Below are 19,926 nucleotides of genomic sequence, written 5' to 3'. Positions count from 1 at the left end.
AGACAACCACCAACGAAGAGAATCTCTTGTCTCCTGATCTAGATGTAATCGCGGAGACAGATACGCATAATCCCCCTTCCATTGTCTGAGCATGCATAACTGCAGAGGCCTGAGGTGGAAACGGGCAAAAGGAATGATGTCCATGGCAGCCACCATCAGACCGATTACCCCTATACATTGAGCCACTGACGGCCGAGGAGAGGACTGCAGTGCCCGACAAGAATCGAAGATCTTTGATTTTCTGACCTCTGTAAGAAATATTTTCATCGATAGGGAATCTATTATGGTTCCCAAGAACACTACCCTTGTAGCTGGAATTAAGGAATTCTTTCCCTAATTTACCTTCCATCCGTGAGAGCGCAGGAAGGATAACAACATTTCCATGTGGGAGTTCACTTGATGAAAGGATGTCTCCTGAACCAGAATGTCGTCCAGATAAGGTGCCACTGCAATGCCCCGCAACCGGAGCACCGCCAACAGAGATCCCAGGACTTTTGAAAAAATTCTCGGTGCTGTAGCAAGGCTGAATGGAAGAGCCACAAACTGGAAGTGTTTGTCTAGAAAAGCGAACCTCAGGAACTTGTGATGATCCCTTTGGATGGGAATATGCAGGTATGCATCCTTTAAATCTACTGTTGTCATAAATTGACCCTCTTGAACCAAGGGAAGAATGGAACGAATAGTTTCCATCTTGAAGGACGGTACTCTGAGGAACTTTAAAGTTTTGAGATCTAGAATTGGTCTGAAAGATCCCTCTTTTTTGGGAACCACAAACAGATTGAAATAAAATCCCAGACCCTGATCCTGCATTGGAACAGAAACTATCACTCCCATATCGGAAAGGTCTCGAACACAGTGTAAGAACGACTCTCTCTTTATCTGGTCTACAGATAGTCTTGAGAGCAGAAACCTGCCCCTGGGAGGAAATGTCTTGAACTCTAGTTTGTATCCCTGGGACACGATGTCCACTGCCCAGGAATCCTGAACATCCCGAACCCAAGCTTGAGCAAAGAAGGAAAGTCTGCACCCCACAAGATCCTGTCCCATATCGGGGGCAAACCCTTCATGCTGACTTTAAGTCAGTAGTGGGCTTCTTAGATTGCTTTCCCGTGTTCCATGACTGGTTGGACCTCCAAGATGGCTTGGACTGTTCCTGCTTTGTAGAGGGAGACATCCCTTCTGTTTATTCCTCTTATCCTGAGGGAGGAAATGACCCTTTCCTCCCGTAATGTCGGAAATAATCTCAGCCAAGCCCGGTCCAAACAAGGTCTTACCCTTGTAGGGAATCGCCAAAAGTTTAGATTTAGACGACACATCTGCAGACCAGGATTTCAACCATAAGGCTCTGCGGGCCAGTACGGTGAACCCAGAAATTTTTGCTCCCAGCTTTATAACCTGTAGAGAAGCATCCGTAATAAAATAATTGGCCAACTTAAGGGCCTTGATCCTATCCTGGATTTCTTCGAGGGGGGTGTCTGTCTAAATAGAATCAGACAAAGCATCAAACCAGTATGCTGCCGCACTAGTGACAGTAGCAATACACACTGCAGGTTGCCATTGTAACCCCTGATGAACATACATTTTCTTGAGCAATCCCTCCAACTTCTTATCCATAGGATCCTTTAAAGAACAACTATCCTCTATGGGAATAGTGGTTCTCTTAGACAAAGTGGAAATTGCCCCTTCCACCTTGGGGACTGTCTACCAAGACTCCATGATAGAGAAAGCAATAGGAAACATCTTTTTAAAAATAGGGGATGGAGAAAAATGGATACCAGGTCTCTCCCATTCCTTAGCAATAATCTCTGTAGCCCGATCCGGCACAGGGAAAACCTCCACCATGGAAGGTACCTCAAACTACTTGTTTAGCTTGCTAGACTTTTTAGGATTGACCACGACTGTAGTATCGGAGTCGTCCAAGGTAGCCAAAACCTCCTTAAAGGGACACAAAACCCAACTTTTTTCTTTCATGATTTAGAAAGAGCATGCCATTTTAAACAACTTTCTAATTTACTTCTAATATCTAATTTGCTTTATTCTCTTGATATACTTTGCTGAAAAGCATAGCTAGATAGGCTCAGTAGCTGCTGATTGGTTGATGTACATAGATGCCTTACGTGATTGGCTTATCCTTTTGCATTGCTATTTCTGAAACAAAGGATATCTAAAGAATGAAGCAAATTAGATAATAGAAGTAAATTGGAATGTTGTTTAAAATTATATTCTCTACTTGAATCATGAAAGAAAATGTTTGGGTTTAGTGTCCCTTTAAGTAACAAACAGAAGTGTTCTAGGTTAAACCTGAAGGATACAACTTCAGCATCAGAAGAAGGAGTTACACTGTCTGAGTCTGAGATTTCTCCCTCAGATGCCACCGAAGCATCTTCCTCCTCAGATTTCTGGGAAGGAACATTCGGAACAGCCACAACTGTGTCAGACACCTTGCTTCCTAAATCCTTAGATTTCCTCTTGCGCTTTCCCTGCAGCATGGGAAAAGCAGACAACACATCAGTTACCACAGAAGACATAAGGGTAGCGATGTCCTGCAATGAAACTCCAACCTGAGTTGCATGTGTGGACGGTAAAATTTGGGACATTTGAGGAGAAAGCTGGAGACCTCTGAACAGCATCCTCTTTAGACAATGCTGGCTCAGATTCAAACAGTTTATCCCTGTAATTCAATGTTCTCTCAATACATAAAGAACAGAAAGGGATTGGTGGTTCCACATTAGCATCAAAGCATAAAGCACAAGTAACATTCTGCAGGGCCTCTTGGTCCATCTTTACCCAAAATAAATTCAAATGAAAGATAAAATACTTTTATTTGTCTATAAAGTAGAATCACAAAAAACGGTACAGTCCCTTTAAATTTTAAACGGTATATAGGGTAGCTGATTTCCTAGACAATGGGAAGTTGTTGACATTTACACAATTAAGAGATAAAATACACCCAAATACATTGCACTGGTTTTTATATCTCCAAATTTCCCATGCTATAAATACATATAGACTAGGCAGCATCCCAGCCTGCCCAAAAACTGCTCTGGAACAAATGATAATGACACCCGGTAGAAATAAAAAAATGATTACACGCTTATACTTAGCCATTCAAGAAGCAAATAGTTCAGCAAAATTGGTAATTTATGACAAATGGGAACAAGATTTAGCTATAACCTATGATAAAGAAGATTGGAGCCAGATTTTCTCCTCAATGAGGAGAAGCTTAATAGGGGCAGACCTTATCGAAAACTCAATAAAAACCTCATATAGATGGTACCTTACACCACTGAAATCCTCACATTACACCACACAGGGTAGTAGATTATGTTATCGGGGATGTAATGGGATAGGGACCTATTTTCACATGTGGTGGGAGTGTCCAAAGATACAACCTACATGGGACAAGCTTTCTCAACTATTTCTAGACGACTCCTTTACATTATCAGCCTCACAGGCCTTACTACATATCCCCCAGGAGTCAATGAACTCAATTACTAATAGATGGGTTAATATTATATGTACAGCAACCAGAATATGTATAGCTAGAAAATGGAAAGTGGGGGCTCCAGAATGGGGTGAGGTAATGATCAAAATTGAAGATGTTTATAATATGCTAGAATCAGCTGCATGGATACAAGGGACATCTGAGAGATTCCAAAACATGTGGATACACTGGATTTTAAATAAACAGAAATATGTAGGTACATACAGATCAACACTAAGTAACCAATAAGGCTTTTTTAGGGCAATTAAATTGGAGAGAATAGGAACTTTCTTAAATATAGATATAGCGTTCTAAAGAAATCTACAACATTGTCACTGCTCGACGGGAAAAGTTTAAAGTTAAAGGTTTTTCTTTGTATTCAGTTATGAAGTTTAGGTTTAGGGAAATGGGATAAGAGGGGGGAGGGGGTGGAGAGGGAGTTAGGGAAGTGGGGAGAAAAATTTATGAAAATGATATAAACAGGGTGCTGAAAACTTTAATTGTTTTAAGAATACTAGGACATTGTAACCCAGCACACTGTTTTATTATGTTGTATTTGATGTGATCCATGACAATAAAAATTATTTCAACTAAATTTTAAACGGTAACTTTTTATTCATATCACATAAAAACCTCTATTAACTCCCCTGACAGCCTCTACACCTCAGCCAGCTCTGCTGCGGTGCCTACCTGTCCTGCAGACCACCGGAGAAAAGAACTTCCCCCTCAGTAATTGTTAATATCCAGACTCAAACAGAACTGTTCTGCAATGTATCCGGTTACTGCTGATATAAAAAAAACGGAACCGCAACTAGAAGGGACACCTCCGAACTCCGGAAATGACTAGGGAGAAAAAGTGCCCATCGTGGGCGTCACCAGAACCTCCCAGCCAGCATTAAATATTAAATAAAGCTGCAAAGTATAACCACCGTAACGGTAACAATAAAAAGGAACTAACATCATAGTCCCCAGTGCCTGCACCAACTGCCTCCCACTGTCCTATAACCTCCAATAGGAAAAATGAGTCTAATTTTCCCACAGATTAACTGTTTAAAGTGCCAATATTTTTCTGTAATGCCTGCTAGAAAAATAAACTTAGCACTTACCTCCACAAAATGTGCCTGGCAGCAGGGCAGCTCACTAGGTCTGAAAGGCATTCTCCCTCACATGGACCTGTGGAAAAAGAGATAAAGACCGAGTAATCTTACTCAGGCTTTCAATATTAGGGCAGCATTAACTACATAGGAGGCGCAGTGAGGACTGTACCCCACAAGTTCCCATTGCTTAAAAGCCACCACTGCTCTACTGAAGAGACTGACATGGACTACGGCTACACCCTAGTAGAAAAACAGCACAAGCTTGTACTGCTGAAAAATAATAAAATCTTGATTGAAGAATCTTTCCAGACACCTAAACTTTACCTCTTCCTTGCTCTAATGTAGGCAAAGAGAATGACTGGGGTTGGAGGGAAGGGAGGTAATATTTAACAGCCTAGCTGTGGTGCTCTTTGCCGCCTCCTGCTGGCCAGGAGTGATATTCCCAATAGTAATTAGATGATCCGTGGACTCACCATGTCATTAGAAAGAAAGAAATTTATCATCAGGTAAGCATACATTTTGTTTTCTTTCCTAAGACATGGAGAGTCCACAACGTCATTCCAACTACTAGTGGGAACCAATACCCAAGCTAGAGGACACGGAATGAACAGGAAGGGAGAAAAAGGCAGGAAGACCTAAACAGAAGGCACCACCGCTTGAAGAACCTTTCTCCTAAAAGAAGCCTCAGCCGAGGCAAAAGTATCAAATTTGTAGAATTTTGAAAAAGTATGCAGAGAGGTCTATGTAGCTGTCTTGCAAATCTGTTCCACAGAAGCTTAATTTTTGAAAGCCCAAGAAGAGGAGACCCTAGTGGAATGAGTTGTAATTCTCTCAGGAGGCTGCTGTCTAGCAGTCTCATAAGCCAAATGAAACAAACTTCTCAACCAAAGAGACAGAGTAGTAGAAGTGGCCTTCTGACCCTTACGTTTTCCAGAGAAAACAACAAACAGGGCAGAAGATTGCAGAAAATCTTTAGTAACTTGTAAGTAAAATTTTAGAGTTCACACAACATCCAAGGAACAACAATTTCCTGATTAATGTTTTGATCCGAGACCACCTTAGGGAGAAAACCCAATTTGGTACGAAGGACCGCCTTATCTGCATGAAAAATAAGGTAGGGGGAAATCACACTGCAGAGCTGAAAGCTCAGACACTCTGCAAGCGGAAGAAATGGCAACAAGAAACAAAACTTTCCAAGATAACAGTTTTATATCAACAACATGCATTGGCTCAAACGGGAGCCTGCTGCAAAACTTTAAGAACTAAATTAAGGCTCCATGGAGGAGCAACAGGTTTAAACACAGGCCTAATTCTAACCAGGCCCTGTACAAAGGCTTGAACATCTGGTAGGTCTGCCAGACGTTTGTGCAAAAGAATAGGTAACGCATAAATCTGACCCTTTAGAGTACTGACCGATAAACCCTTATCCAGTCCATCCTGAAGAAAGGACAAAATCTGGGGAATCCTCACCCGGCTCCAGGAGAACCCCTTAGATTCACACCAAGAAAGATATATACACCATATCTTATGGTAAATCTTGTGAATAACCGGTTTTCGAGCCTGAATCATAGTTTAAATGACCGCTTCAGAAAAAACATGTTTAGACAGAACTAGGCGTTCAATCTCCAAGCAGTTAGCTTCAGAGAATCTAGGTTTGGATGGAGGAAAGGACCTTGAAGTAGAAGGTCTTTTCTCTGAGGGAACCTCCAAGGAGGTAGAAATGACATCCTCACTAGATCCGCAAACCAGATCCTGCGAGGCCATGCAGGAGCTATTAGTATCAATGATGCTCTCTCCTGTTTGATACGAGCAATGACTCGTGGAAGGAGAGCAAACAGAGGAAACAGATAAGCCAGAGAAAAACTCCAAGGAATGGCTAGAGCATCTATCAGAACGGCCTGAGAAACCCTTGACCTTGAACCATACTTTGGAACCTTGGCGTTTGGCGGGATGCCATCAGATCCAACTCTGGAACCCCACACTTGAGGGATATCTGAGAAAACACTTCCGGATGGAGAGCCCACTCCCCGGGATGAAAGGTCTGTCTGCTCAGAAAATCTGCTTCTCAGTTGTCCACTCCTGGGATGTGGATGGCAGATTGGAGAAAATCGTGGGCTTTCGCCCACTGCAGAATGGAAGTCACCTCCCTCATGGCTAAGGAACTCAGAGCCCCTTCCTGGTGGTTGATGTAAGCCACTGAGGTGATGTTGTCTGATTGGAATCTTATAAACTGGACTAATGACAGTTGAGGCCACACTGATAGGGCATTGAAGATAGCTCTCAACTCCAAGATGTTTATGGGAAGAGAGGACACTTCTCGAGACCACAGGCCCTGAGCCTTTAGAGGGCCCAAACAGCTCAGGCTGGCATCCATAGTTACAATTTCCCAGAAAGGTTTTAGAAAGCAAGTTCCCCGAGACAGATATTGCTGTGACACCCACCACGAGAGAGTTTCTTGTTAGATAAATCAGAATGATCTCCGTTCCATTGACGGAGCATACAAAGCTACAGCGGTCATAGATGGAACCAAGCAAAAGGAATGATGTCCATGGACGCCACCATTAGACCAATCACCTCTATGCATTGGGCTACAGATGAACGAAAAGCAGACTGGAGAGAAAGGCAGGAAGCAAGAATCTTGTCTTTTCTGACCTCCGTCAGAAAAATCTTCATGGACAGGGATTCTATTATAGTCCCTAGGAAACACACTTTGGTAGATGGTTCAAGAGAACTTTTCTCCAAATTCACCTTCCACCCATGGGAACATAGAAAAACAACAGCATCTCTGTATGAGATTGAGCTAGTTGAAAAGATGATGCCTGAACCAAGCTGTCATCTAGATAAGGCACTACAGCAATTCCCTGGGATCTGATCACAGCCAATAGCGCCCCCAGAACCTTTGTGAATATTCTGGGAGCCGTGGTCAAGTGCAACAAATTGGAAGTGCTTGTCTAGAAAGGCAAACCTCAGATACTGATGGTGTTCCCTGTAAATGAGAACGTGAAGGTATGTGTCCTTCAGGTCTATGGTCGTCATAAACTGACCTTCCTGTACCAAAAGAAAATATGGAACGAACAGTTTCAATCTTGAAGGACGGAACCCTGAGGAATTTGTTGAGACACTTGAGGTCTAGAATGGGACGAAAAGTTCCTCCTTTTTGGGAACCACAAATAGATTTGAATAGAATCCCTGTTCTGTTAGAGGGACAGGAACAATAACTCCCAGACTGTATAGGATGTTTACACAGTTTAAGAAAGCCACCTTCTTTATTTGGTTTGAGGATAGTCTTGACAGGAGAAATCTGACCCTAGGAGGGCAAGACTTGAATCCCATTCTGTAACCCTGTGATACTATATCCACCGCCCAAGGGTGTGGGACATCACGTATCCAGGCTCTATGAAAAAGAGAAATCCTGCCCCCCACCTGATCTACACTGGAATCAGGGGCGGAACCTTCATGTTGATTTAGAGTCAGCAGAAGGCTTCTTGTTTTGTTTTCCCTTGTTCCAAACCTGGTTGGATTTCCAAGAAGATCTGGGTTGATTTGGTTTAGAAGAGAAGGACTTTTGTCTGACGACCTCTAGGTCTAATTCTTCTTGTCCTAAGGTAGGAAAGAACCCTTTCCACCTGAAATCTTTGAAATGATCTTTGCCAGACCAGGTCCAAACAAAGTCTTTCCCTTGTAAAGTAAAGCCAAAAGCTTGGCCTTAGAAGAGACATTGGTCGAACAAGATTTTAACCATAGAGCCCTGCGAGCTAGTACCGTGAAACTAGACATCTTAGCTCCCAAACAGATTATTTGCATATTGGCATCACAGATAAAAGTATTGGCCAATTTGATAGCTTTGATCCTATCTTGGATCTCCTCTACTGTAGTTTCCTCTGTAATAAGATCAGACAATGCATTGCACCAATAAGATGCATCTTCTGCAACCGTAGCAATACTCGCTGCTGGTTGCCACTGTAACCCTTGATGGATATACATCTTTCAAGTAAGCCTCTAGCTTCTTATCCATTGGGTCCTTAAAAGAGCAACTATACTCTATAGGAATGGTAGTTCTCTTAGCCAGAGTAGAAATAGCACCTTCTACCTTAGGAACAGTGTGCCATGAGTCACGAATAGAGTCGGCAACAGGAAACATCTTTTTAAAAACAGGTGAGGGAGAAAAAGGAACCCCTGGCTTATCCCATTTCTGAGCAATAATTTCAGACATCTTCCTAGGGACAGGAAAAACCTCCTCAGAAGATGGGGAATCATAAACTCTATCCAATTTAGAAGACTTTGTGGGGTTGACAGCAACCGAAGGTTCAGAGTCGTCTAAAGTAGCTAGAACCTCTTTCACTAGTAACCGAAGATGTTTAAGTTTAAATCTAAAGTTTTGATAAGCATGAGGAACAAAATTGCATTGGCAGGACAGTTTTAGCCTCTAAACACAGTAAGCACTTGTCCACAGACATTGACTTATCTAAATCAGGATCCATTACTGTATTCACAGCCACAGAAAAATATAACCCAAATTTAAATTAAAATATCAAATAAAATTAAGGTTGATAAGAATTAGGCGTTCCTATTTAATCACATAAAATAGATAGCCTAAAATAAAAACACTTCAGATGCCTGAAGGCTCCTACCGTACAAGAGAAAAATACCCCAGTAGTAATTGGAAATGCTGAGTACACTAATCCTCTAACGATCCGCTTAGCTGCGATCAAGGATCCGACACAAACTCTCGCTGAAAGGCACTCCTACGCACCACACATACTGAGCTCCGTTCAGTAATAGCAGAAGTGCGGGCGTCACGAGAGCTGGGAAAAATACACTGCACCACTGAAAACGCGCGCAATAGAGAGAAAAACGGCTAAATAACAACCGCTGAACATAACTCTCTAAAAAACTGTCCCCACATGTCTTGAAATATAATAAAAGCTGTGCCACTGATGGCAATAAACAGAGAAGAGCTTGTTAATAAAAACCGCAAAGCAACATCTCTGTACAAAGTCCCAAGAAATGTAATGTTCTCCAACAATAAAGTGAACTCCTCAGCCAAGTGAAATCCTCTCAAACTGTGTAGATTTCTCAAGTTAAACACGTAATGTATATCTGTCCCCAAAAATGTATCCTTAAAGTGAAGGTCAATTTTGATGAATTAGTGCCCGGTTTTTAATAATCCTATTAAAAACAAGGGCACTTTAATTCATCAAAATTGACCTTCACTTTAAAAGGGACAGTTTACACAAATTAAGAATGATTTTTAAAAGAAATTTCTGGCATAGTTAAAAATACTAGTGCTGAGCTTACAATAAACATCATTTTCTCACTCTCTGTTGCTATTTAATTTATTCAGCGCCATTCATCCGAACTATGTGAGAGGACTTTACAGCTCGTCTCTAAATCTCTATATGGTGTGCATGAGTACAGTGACAGCAAAGCCTCCTTTTGCTTAGCAGGAATTCCTTTACTTGTTCACGGCTCACTCTTCCACTAACCGTTTGCCCATACTGCTGATACAGCAGAAGAAGTTTTATATAAACAGTAGGTATATATAGTAAATGAATAATTCCACAAAAGAGCTCATTTATATGTTTGTTAGCTGCAGCTCTGAAGCATAATATTACTATTTACCCACTGCTAACCTCACTGATCACGGGCTATAATAAAGTATGTATGCAAACTGAAACAATGTATAATATCGTGAAGCTGCAGTACAAAGACTGCAACTGATTGAGCTCAGTGCAGATAACACATCTCATACATAGAAATACATATAATGTGCGCATTTGAGGTTTACAGTTTTAGCATATAATTTACTAAAGAATTTTGATTGGCCATGGGGCGGGGTAACAGAGTATTGTAGCACTGCCCTTTAATCAGGGCATTCCAGGGACATTGAGCTGAACTGAAAAGAAGAATAGAAAAAAAGGTAAAAAAATATGTTTTACAAACTACTATAATTATGCATTTTCATCTCCTTTACTTGTTTATATAGTATTATTGCTGCCAGTGAACTCCATTCCCATGAGTGAACTGCTCCTTTAACTAGAAAAGGAAAACTTGTACCAGAAAAAGGATCCATAAGAGGATTAACCTGCTGCTGTCCTTTAGCACCTAGAAGGCAAAGGCACTTACCTTAGATCCTGCAGGACAGATGCGGCTCCTTAGGTGTGGCAGGTACTAGACCTGTAGGAAAATAACCAACTCTGGCTTTTTTCAAAGGGGAAGCAAAGTGTTAAAATAAAAGCAAGGACTACCTTGCCGCCTTTTAACTGCTTAAAAGCCACCATTACTCTTACTGAAGATATTGACATGGGCACAGCTAAACCCCAATCCTTGCTTGCAGGGAAAAGTACCCATAAAAGGATTAAAAGTCTTCAGACACCAACTTCGCACAACCTCCATTTCCATTAACAGAGGCAAAGAGAATGACTGGGCATTATGGGTAAGGGAAGTTACACTTAACAGCTTTGCTGGGGTGCTCGTTGCCTCCTCCTGCTGGCAAGGAGTTGAATATCCCACTAGTAATTGGAATGACGTCGTGGACTCTCCATGTCTTAGGAAAGAAAATATATTTACAATATTTAGCATTTAGCATTTGTGTCAGCATGCATGCTTAGATATTCTCAGTGCAGCAGTTAAATACTGCAGTTGCTCAGCCAGCCAGTGGGGTTAGTATCATTTTAGCAATCTCAATAGAGTCATTACCAAATGATACAAGCAGCTTAGGCTCTTTAAGCAAGTGTTGTGTATAAAATGCTGGTGCACGGTGCATACTTAAGAAACACTTGAAACAGCTATAGCTTTTACTATAAGCATTTTTGCTAATAAATATATACAGCAAAATGCTTCTATTCACAACATAAATGCACCCTGTGCATTCCAATTTTGGCTGGAATGTCCCTTTAAAACTCAAACTTTAATTCCTCATAAATGAGTTTAATTAATGGAAAACAAATTGCAACATATTTTGTGACTTTTGAAGATGCTTAATAGAGCTGGTGTTTGCATATAAAAATATGGTGCATATTTAGATAATGGATGTGAATTGGAAAGTTGTTTAAAATTGTGTGCTCTATCTGAATCATGAGTTTAGTTTGATTTTAGTGATCCTTTAATGCCCCTTAAAATGTAACGTAGCCAGACAATAATAACAATAATAACATTTGTCTTTTTACCATTGGTATCCTCTGAAACAACAACCATAACTGTCTGATCCAAAACCAAATCCCCTACATGTTGTGCCATAAAGACCACCCAAATCTTTACTTGATGGTAAATTTGTCAGTGCTTTTATTGGAGAGGTCATTTAATTCAAAAACAGGTTAGTGTTATTTTTGCAAATAATTCTTATTTTAGTGAAACAAATTCTCAAGCTATGGGGGAGACTATGTCAAGCTAAACCCACAAATAAATAGTTAGTCCCCTAAACCACCCAGTATTAAGAGGAACAGAAGGGTGGCGCAGCATTATCTTACCCTTTTTGTTTCGTGGCTCTGCGGTCACCACACTCAGGCTCATACTCCCAGGTGGGGTGTCTGGTCCTGGCAGACGGGACACAACCACAGAGCGGAAGATACTTCGCAGCGTGTTTTTCCCACCTCCCTCCTTCTCACGCCTCCGGTCACAGGTTAACCAGTAATCCACCTGCAGCCCGAGCGCATCTGAAGTAGTACTGAGGAAGTAAGCGGATAAAGAGTGACAATAAAATAAGCTTTACTCTAAACTATGTCCCACCCTGATAACAGATTCTCTTCCAACCTCAAACCTTCCTCTTTCACTTTCTTTCTCTCTCACCCTGCATTTCCTTGGAGGCCTGCATTCATTGAGGGAGAGGAGGGAGGAGTGGCTGATCCATCTCGTGGTAATATAGAGGAGGAAGGAGGAGATGTGGACGGCAGACCGGAACCAAGAGAGACTGAATCTTCTGCGTCTGCAAAAAAGGAATAAAACGATGTGATGAGGAAAGAGCAGAGGAACAACAAAATTATGAAAGATAAAGGCAATGCAGAACACGTGGGTGTGGTATCCCTTCACCTACCAGTGTTTGGAGGAGATGTCTCGACCAGACCAACTTTGACAACCTGTAAATGCCAAACACAAAGGGAAATCTTAGAAACAAAAATGAAATTTATTCTTACCTGATAAATGTGTTTCTTTTACGATACGTTGAGTCCACGGATTTCATCCTTACTTGTGGGATATCGCATCCTGGTCAGCAGGAGGAGGCAAAGAGCACCACAGCAGAGCTGTATATATAGCTCCTCCCTTCCCTCCCACTCAAGTCATTCGACCGAAGTTAGGAAGAGAGAGGAAAAGCCAAGGTGCAGAGGTGACTGAAGTTTAACAAAATTAAAGACCTGTCTTAGAAAAACAGGGTGGGCCGTGGACTCATCGTATCGTAAAAGAAACAAATTTATCAGGTAAGAATAAATTTCATTTTCTTTTACTAGATACAATGAGTCCACGGATTTCATCCTTACTTGTGGGATACAATACCAAAGCTATAGTACACGGATGAAACGGGAGGGACAAGACAGGGAATCTAAACGGAAGGCACCACTGCTATAAGAACTTACCTCCCAAAAACAGCCTCAGACGAGGCAAAAGTATCGAATTTGTAAAATTTGGAAAAAGTGTGAAGAGACGACCAAGTTGCAGCTTTGAAAATCTGTTCAACAGAAGCATCATTTTTGAATGCCCATGAGGAAGCCACAGCCGTAGCAGAATGAGCCGTAATTCTTTCAGGAGGCTGCTGTCCAGCAGTCTCATAAGCAAAGCAAGCCAAAAAGAAAGGGAGGTAGCCGTAGCTTTCTGACCCCTATGTTTCCCAGAAAAAATGACAAACAAGGAAGACGATTGACGAAAATCCTTAGTCGCCTGTAAGTAAAACTTCAAGGCACAGACCACGTCCAAATTATGTAACAAACGCTCCTTTTTAGAAGAAGGATTAGGACGCAAGGAAGGAACAATAATTTCCTGATAAATATTCTTATTAGAAACAACCTTAGGAAGAAAACCAGGTTTGGTACGTAAAACCACTTATCCGCATGGAAAATAAGATAAGGAGAATCACATTGTAATGCCGAAAGCTCAGAAACTCTGCGAGCAGAAGAAATAGCAACCAAAAATAAAACCTTCCAAGATAACAACTTAATATCTATGGAATGAATAGGTTCGAACGGAACCCCTTGAAGAACATTAAGAACTAAATTCAAACTCCAAGGAGGAGCAATTGGTCTAAACACAGGTCTGATTCTAGTCAGAGCCTGACAAAAAGATTGAACATCTGCCAGACGCTTGTGTAACAAAATAGACAAAGCAGAAATCTGTCCCTTTAAGGAACTTGCTGACAATCCTTTCTCCAATCCTTCTTGGAGAAAATACAAAATCCTGGGAATCCTAACCCTACTCCATGAGTGTCCCTTGGATTCGCACCAATAAAGATATTTAGGCCATATCTTATGGTAAATCTTTCTAGTAACAGGCTTATGTGCCTGAATCAAGGTATCAATGAGCGAATCAGAGAACCCTCGCTTAGATAAAATCAAGCGTTCAATCTCCAAGCAGTTAGCTGCAGAGAAACTAGATTCGGATTATGGAAGGGTCCCTGAATGAGAAGGTCTTCCTTCAATGGAAGCTTCCACGGTGGCTGAGATGACATGTCCACCAGATCGGCATACCAAGTCCTGCGAGGCCACGCAGGGGCGATAAGTATCACCAATGCCCTCTCCTGTTTGACTCGAGCAATCACCCGGGGAAGGAGAGCAAATGGAGGAAACACATAAGCTAGGCTGAAGGACCAAGGCACTGCCAAGGCATCTATCAGCTCAGCCTGGGGATCCCTGGACCTGGACCCGTATCTCTGAAGCTTGGCATCCTGACGAGACGCCATGAGATCCAACTCCGGCCTGCCCCATCTGAGAATCAGGTCGGCAAATACCTCCGGATGGAGTTCCCACTCTCCTCAATGAAATGTCTGTCTGCTCAGAAAATCCGCTTCCCAGTTTTCCACTCCTGGGATGTAGATTGCCGACAGATAACAAGAGTGAGCCTCCGCCCACTGAATTATCTTGGCTACTTCTGTCATCGCTAAGGAACTCCTTGTTCCTCCCTGATGATTGATGTAAGCTACAGTCGTAATGTTGTCCGACTGGAATCTGATGAATTTGGCCGAAGCCAACTGAGGCCAAGCCTGAAGCGCATTGAATATTGCTCTCAACTCCAGGAAATTGATGGGAAGGAGAGACTCCGATCGAGTCCACACACCCTGAGCCCTCAGGGAGTTCCAGACTGCTCCCCATCCTATCAGGCTGGCGTCCGTTGTCACTATCAACCATAAGGGTCTGCGGAAGCATGTCCCTTGGGACAGATAATCCGGCGACAACCACCATAGAAGAGAATCCCTTGTCTCCTGATCTAGATCTATTTGAGGAGACAAATTTGCATAATCTCCATTCCACTGTTTTAGCATGCTCAGTTGTAGAGGTCTGAGATGAAAACGAGCAAATGGAATGATGTCCATTGCCGCCACCATCAATTCAATTGCCACCATGCACTGAGCCACTGATGGCCGAGGATTGGACTGAAGGGCTCGGCATGTATTCAGAATCTTTAACTTTCTGACGTCTGTCAAAAAGATCTTCATGGACAGAGAGTCGATTAGAGTTCCCAAGAAAGGAACCCTGGTCTGTGGAACTAACGAACTCTTTTCTAGATTCACTTTCCACCCGTGAGTCCTTAGAAAAGACAGAACAATGTCGGTATGAAACTTTGTTAGCTGATAAGACGACGCCTGGATCAGAATATCGTCCAGATAAGGCGCAACTGCAATGCCCCGCGGCCTGAGGACCGCTAGAAGAGACCCCAGAACCTTTGTGAAGATTCTGGGCGCTGTGGCCAAACCGAAAGGAAGAGCCACGAACTGAAAATGTTTGTCCAGAAAGGCAAAACGGAGAAACTTGTGATCTTTGTGGATAGGAACATGTAGATATGCATCCTTTAGATCCATGGTAGTCATAAATTGACCCTCCTGGATCAATGGAAGAATGGTACGAATAGTTTCCATCTTGAAAGATGGAACCCTGAGAAACTTGTTTAGATTTTTCAGATCTAGAATGGGTTGGAATGTTCCCTCCTTTTTGGGAACTACAAACAGATTTGAATAAAACCCCTGTCCCTGTGTCGGAACGGGACATATTACTCCAATGGAAAAGAGGTCTCCTACACAACGTAAGAATGCCTCTCTTTTTATCTGGTCGACAGATAATCGAGAAAGAAGGAACCTTCCTCTGGGGGGAGAATTTCTGAACTCCAACTGATACCCCTGAGACACAATTTCTAGTGTCCAAGGATCCTGAACATCTCTTATCCAAGCCTGGACAAAGTGAGAAAGTCTGCCCCCTACTAGATCCTTTCCCGGATCGGGGGTCGACCCTTCATGCTGACTTGGTAGCAGCAGCTGGCTTCTTGGATTGTTTACCTTTGTTCCAAGACTGGTTGGGTCTCCAAGTGGACTTGGTTTGTGAAAAATTCCCTTCCTGTTTAGCGGAAGAGGAAACTCCCTTGAAATTTCGAAAGGAACGAAAATTACTCTGTTGCCCTCTCTGATTGGGCTTTTTATCCTGAGGGAGGAGGTGACCCTTGCCTCCCGTGATGTCATAAATAATCTCCTTCAAGTCAGGCCCGAACAGGGTCTTCCCCTTGTAAGGAATAGCCAAAAGCTTAGATTTAGATGACACATCCGCAGACCAAGACTTTAACCATAAGGCTCTGCGTGCTAAAATGGAAAATCCTGAACTCTTAGCCGCCAATTTGGTAATCTGAAAGGACGCATCAGTAATAAAAGAATTAGCTAACTTAAGAGCTTTAATTCTATCTTGTATTTCTTCCAAAGAAGTCTCAGTTTTAAGCAACTCTTCTAAGGCATCAAACCAAAAAGCAGCCGCCGTTGTGACTGTAACAATGCAGGCCGCCGGTTGCAATAGCCACCCTTGATGAACATAGATCTTTTTGAGGAGACCCTCCAACTTCTTATCCATAGGGTCTTTGAAGGCACAACTATCCTCGATAGGGATAGTAGTTAGTTTAGCCAAGGTGGATATAGCTCCCTCCACCTTAGGGATCGTCTGCCAAGAATCCCGAATGGCGTCAGCTATAGGGTACATTTTCTTGAAAACAGGAGAAGGGGAGAATGGAATATCCGGTCTCTCCCATTCCTTAGCAATAATATCCGAAGTCCTTTTAGGAACAGGGAAAACGTCAGAATAAGAAGGGACTTCTAAATACCTGTCCGTCTTACTCAATTTCTCTGGAGGGACCACAATTGAATCACAGATGTCCATAGTCACCAAAACCTCCCGTAGCAACAGGCGAAGGTGTTCAAGCTTAAACCTGAAAGACATCACGTCCGAATCTGCCGGGGGCAATGCACTTCCTGAGTCAGAAAGTTCCCCCTCGGACAAAGCCTCCATACCCCCCAATTCAGAGCCCTGGGAGGGTACATCGGAGATCGCCATCAAAGCATCAGAAGTCGCATGGACCACATGGGCCTCTTTCCTACTGCATTTGCCTTGCAGTACTGGCAAAGCAGATAACGCCTCTGAAAGAGTAGACGACATAACTGTAGCAATATCCTGCAGGGTGAACGTAGCAGACGCCGTTGAAGAACACGGCGTCACCTGAGCAGGCGTTAAAGGCTGTGACGCTTGGGGAGAAAGTTGCGGCATACCCTGAATTTCATCAGTCTGAGAAACATCCTTAGATATACTTGCATTAAAGAAAATTTGTTCTCTAAACTGTAATGCCCTCTCAGTGCATGAGGGACAAAAAGTTATAGGGGGTTCCACATTGGCATTTAAACACATAGAACATGTACTGTCCTGAAGGTCATCCATGGCAAAATATAAGCAAAAGCAATATTGGTCGTGGTACTGAGAAATAAACTGTAATTAAAATAACAAGCAAGCAGCCTAATATCACTGAGAACAAAGACTTTGAAAAAAAACTGAGTGTACTGTGTCTTTAAAAAACAAAGCTGTACAAGTTTTACTGCTCAGCACTCGACAATGTAATAACAGGGAAGCACTATTACTTTACGCTAGCTTTCCCTATGAATTTACACTCTAAATATGCATAACCCCTTAGGGGCAGAAAATTACACTTGCATCTCGCCACAGCTCTGCGGCGGCGCCTACCTGTCCCCACGAGCCAACTAATATCACTCCGTATACGGTGTGCCTAAGACCGCTTGTGAATATTACTGAAACAAGCGGACTTAGGAAACACCGGAGCCTCGAGGTATACTGACGATCGTCTGAACCCAGAATACCAACTGTACGGCTAAGCCTAAGCGCGCGAACGCTAAGCCCCGCCCTTCGTGGGCGGTAAACTAACTCCGGATCAGTGAGAGACCGCATGGGGAAATACTAATGTCGGATAGAAAAATAAACAATGTGCCCCCTTAAAGTGTCCTGCCTGTTATTGTGTGCAAACGTTAATGCAGAATCCACTGGAGTAAAAACTCCCGGTTACAATCCCCAGCGTCAAGCCCACACTTAATGTGCAATGTTATTCAACCAGGCTAATAACATAAAGAGCCCACTGTTATCACGGCTGAACTCCAGCTCACATAACAAATAGGGGAATACCCATGCATGTAAATGACTTTGTGCAAGTTGATTACCCCTTCCTGGTATAGGAAATAAAGGCCAGTCTGTTCTGAGCTACTCAGTCTCCCCAGAATCAAAAGACTGCACATAACTCAATGCTGAGCGCAACATGAACTTGTCCCACATGATGAAGAGGTCCCTTTCATCACCTCCTGCAGATCAGTGGGAACAAACAGGGTCTTACATAATATCTGCTAAGACCATCAGCAGGGCAGCAAACAGTATGGGAGGCGCAGAGAAAATGAAAATCTCTCCAGTTCCCATTGCTGAAAAGCCTGTAGCTCTACCCTGAGTAAAATAGCACTCACTGGTACCATTTAAAAATAATAAACTCTTCATTGAAGAATCTAAACTAACACCTCACTTTGCCTCTTCCTATCACTAACACAGGCAAAGAGAATGACTGGGGTGGGAGGGAAGGGAGGAGCTATATATACAGCTCTGCTGTGGTGCTCTTTGCCTCCTCCTGCTGACCAGGAGGTGATATCCCACAAGTAAGGATGAAATCTGTGGACTCATCGTATCTTGTAAAAGAAATGGGGTTTAGTATGTATTAGCAGTGGGTCAGTATAGAAAGAATTAGAAGATGGATGCTTTCCTTCTGCATTGTTGTAAGAGTAGTGGGATGGTATGTCATATGGGGGGGGGATGGGATGATATGATAGGTCAGGAAACATAGTAGCTCAGAGGGTGAGGATACTGTCTGCAGAAATGAGATTCATTGTATGACTTGAAATGAGGAGGGTGGCCATACTGACCCCTGAAGAAAGTGAAAGAGGATGATATAGCCCTCCGCTTCAGGGGTCAGTATGGAATACAATAGAAGGGTAATGCATATTACAGATGCAACTAGATCTAATGTTGGAGGAACAAGGATGTTAAAATATGTTGCACAGTAGCGGAGTCTAGAAAAACAAAAACAATTAATGGCCGATTTATAACACGGTTGTGAAAAGAAACTGAGTTATATAACGATCTGTGGCTAATTTGTGGTATCTGGACATATACAGTATATGTTTAATGGAAGTGTGTGTGCGCATGTGTATGCATGTGAAGAGTCTCTCTATGGTTATCAGTAACTTTACAGGTGACATTTTTTTTAACTTTAATCTGTAAAATAAAAATGTAAAGAAAATCAGCGGCCCCCTTCCAAATAAGGTCTAGTGTGGCGGGCTGGCCTGTAACATCCACAGCAAATGACGATGACAACAGATTTTTCTGGAAACGCACAGCTATATGCAGCCTGCAGAGCAGCTACTCACCCCGATGAATGGGATGAACTTCTGGTATGAATCGTCCTCCTGACTGAGAGAGAGCAGAACATTACACACAAGTAGTCATACAAACTCCTGACATGTGTTAAAGCTGATTATTTTCAAGCCTTGAAGAATTGCGTTTCTGTGTACAGTTGTGCCTTAATGATAATAACACTTTTACAAATTGAATATAAACAAAATATATTTTCTGGTGCATCATGACTAGAGGATTAAAATGAACTTACTTCTATTTGAAAAAAAAGCTTGTTTGTACTTTAACGACAGCCCACCAAAAAGGGCTAGTCGACAGGGAATATATGCTGCCAAACATTTGCATATTCATTTTTGGTTCTCACGCTCACTGTCAAAGGTAGAGATCCTGAGAAAGAAAGCCATGTAGATGTAAGAGTGATGTCACCGGTGACATC

The 19,926-nt window shown here is 42.4% G+C and overlaps 1 protein-coding gene across 1 annotated transcript in view; it reads right to left on the bottom strand.

Annotated features, from left to right (window-relative positions):
• LOC128636185 (phosphofurin acidic cluster sorting protein 1) overlaps positions 1–19,926 on the bottom strand; it is a 148,009-nt gene that overhangs the window by 12,455 nt on the left and 115,628 nt on the right. The window contains exons 15-18 of the mRNA XM_053689233.1: positions 19,505–19,547; positions 12,614–12,656; positions 12,370–12,505; positions 12,051–12,247 (exon numbers count right to left, since the gene is read on the bottom strand). Coding sequence (XP_053545208.1) covers positions 12,051–12,247; positions 12,370–12,505; positions 12,614–12,656; positions 19,505–19,547 — 419 coding nt within the window. The remainder of the gene's footprint in view (positions 1–12,050; positions 12,248–12,369; positions 12,506–12,613; positions 12,657–19,504; positions 19,548–19,926) is intronic.

The sequence above is a fragment of the Bombina bombina genome, chromosome 7 (assembly GCF_027579735.1).
Source record: "Bombina bombina isolate aBomBom1 chromosome 7, aBomBom1.pri, whole genome shotgun sequence".
Classification (NCBI taxonomy): Eukaryota; Metazoa; Chordata; class Amphibia; order Anura; family Bombinatoridae; genus Bombina; species Bombina bombina.
This window is presented reverse-complemented; position numbering and strand designations above follow the sequence as displayed.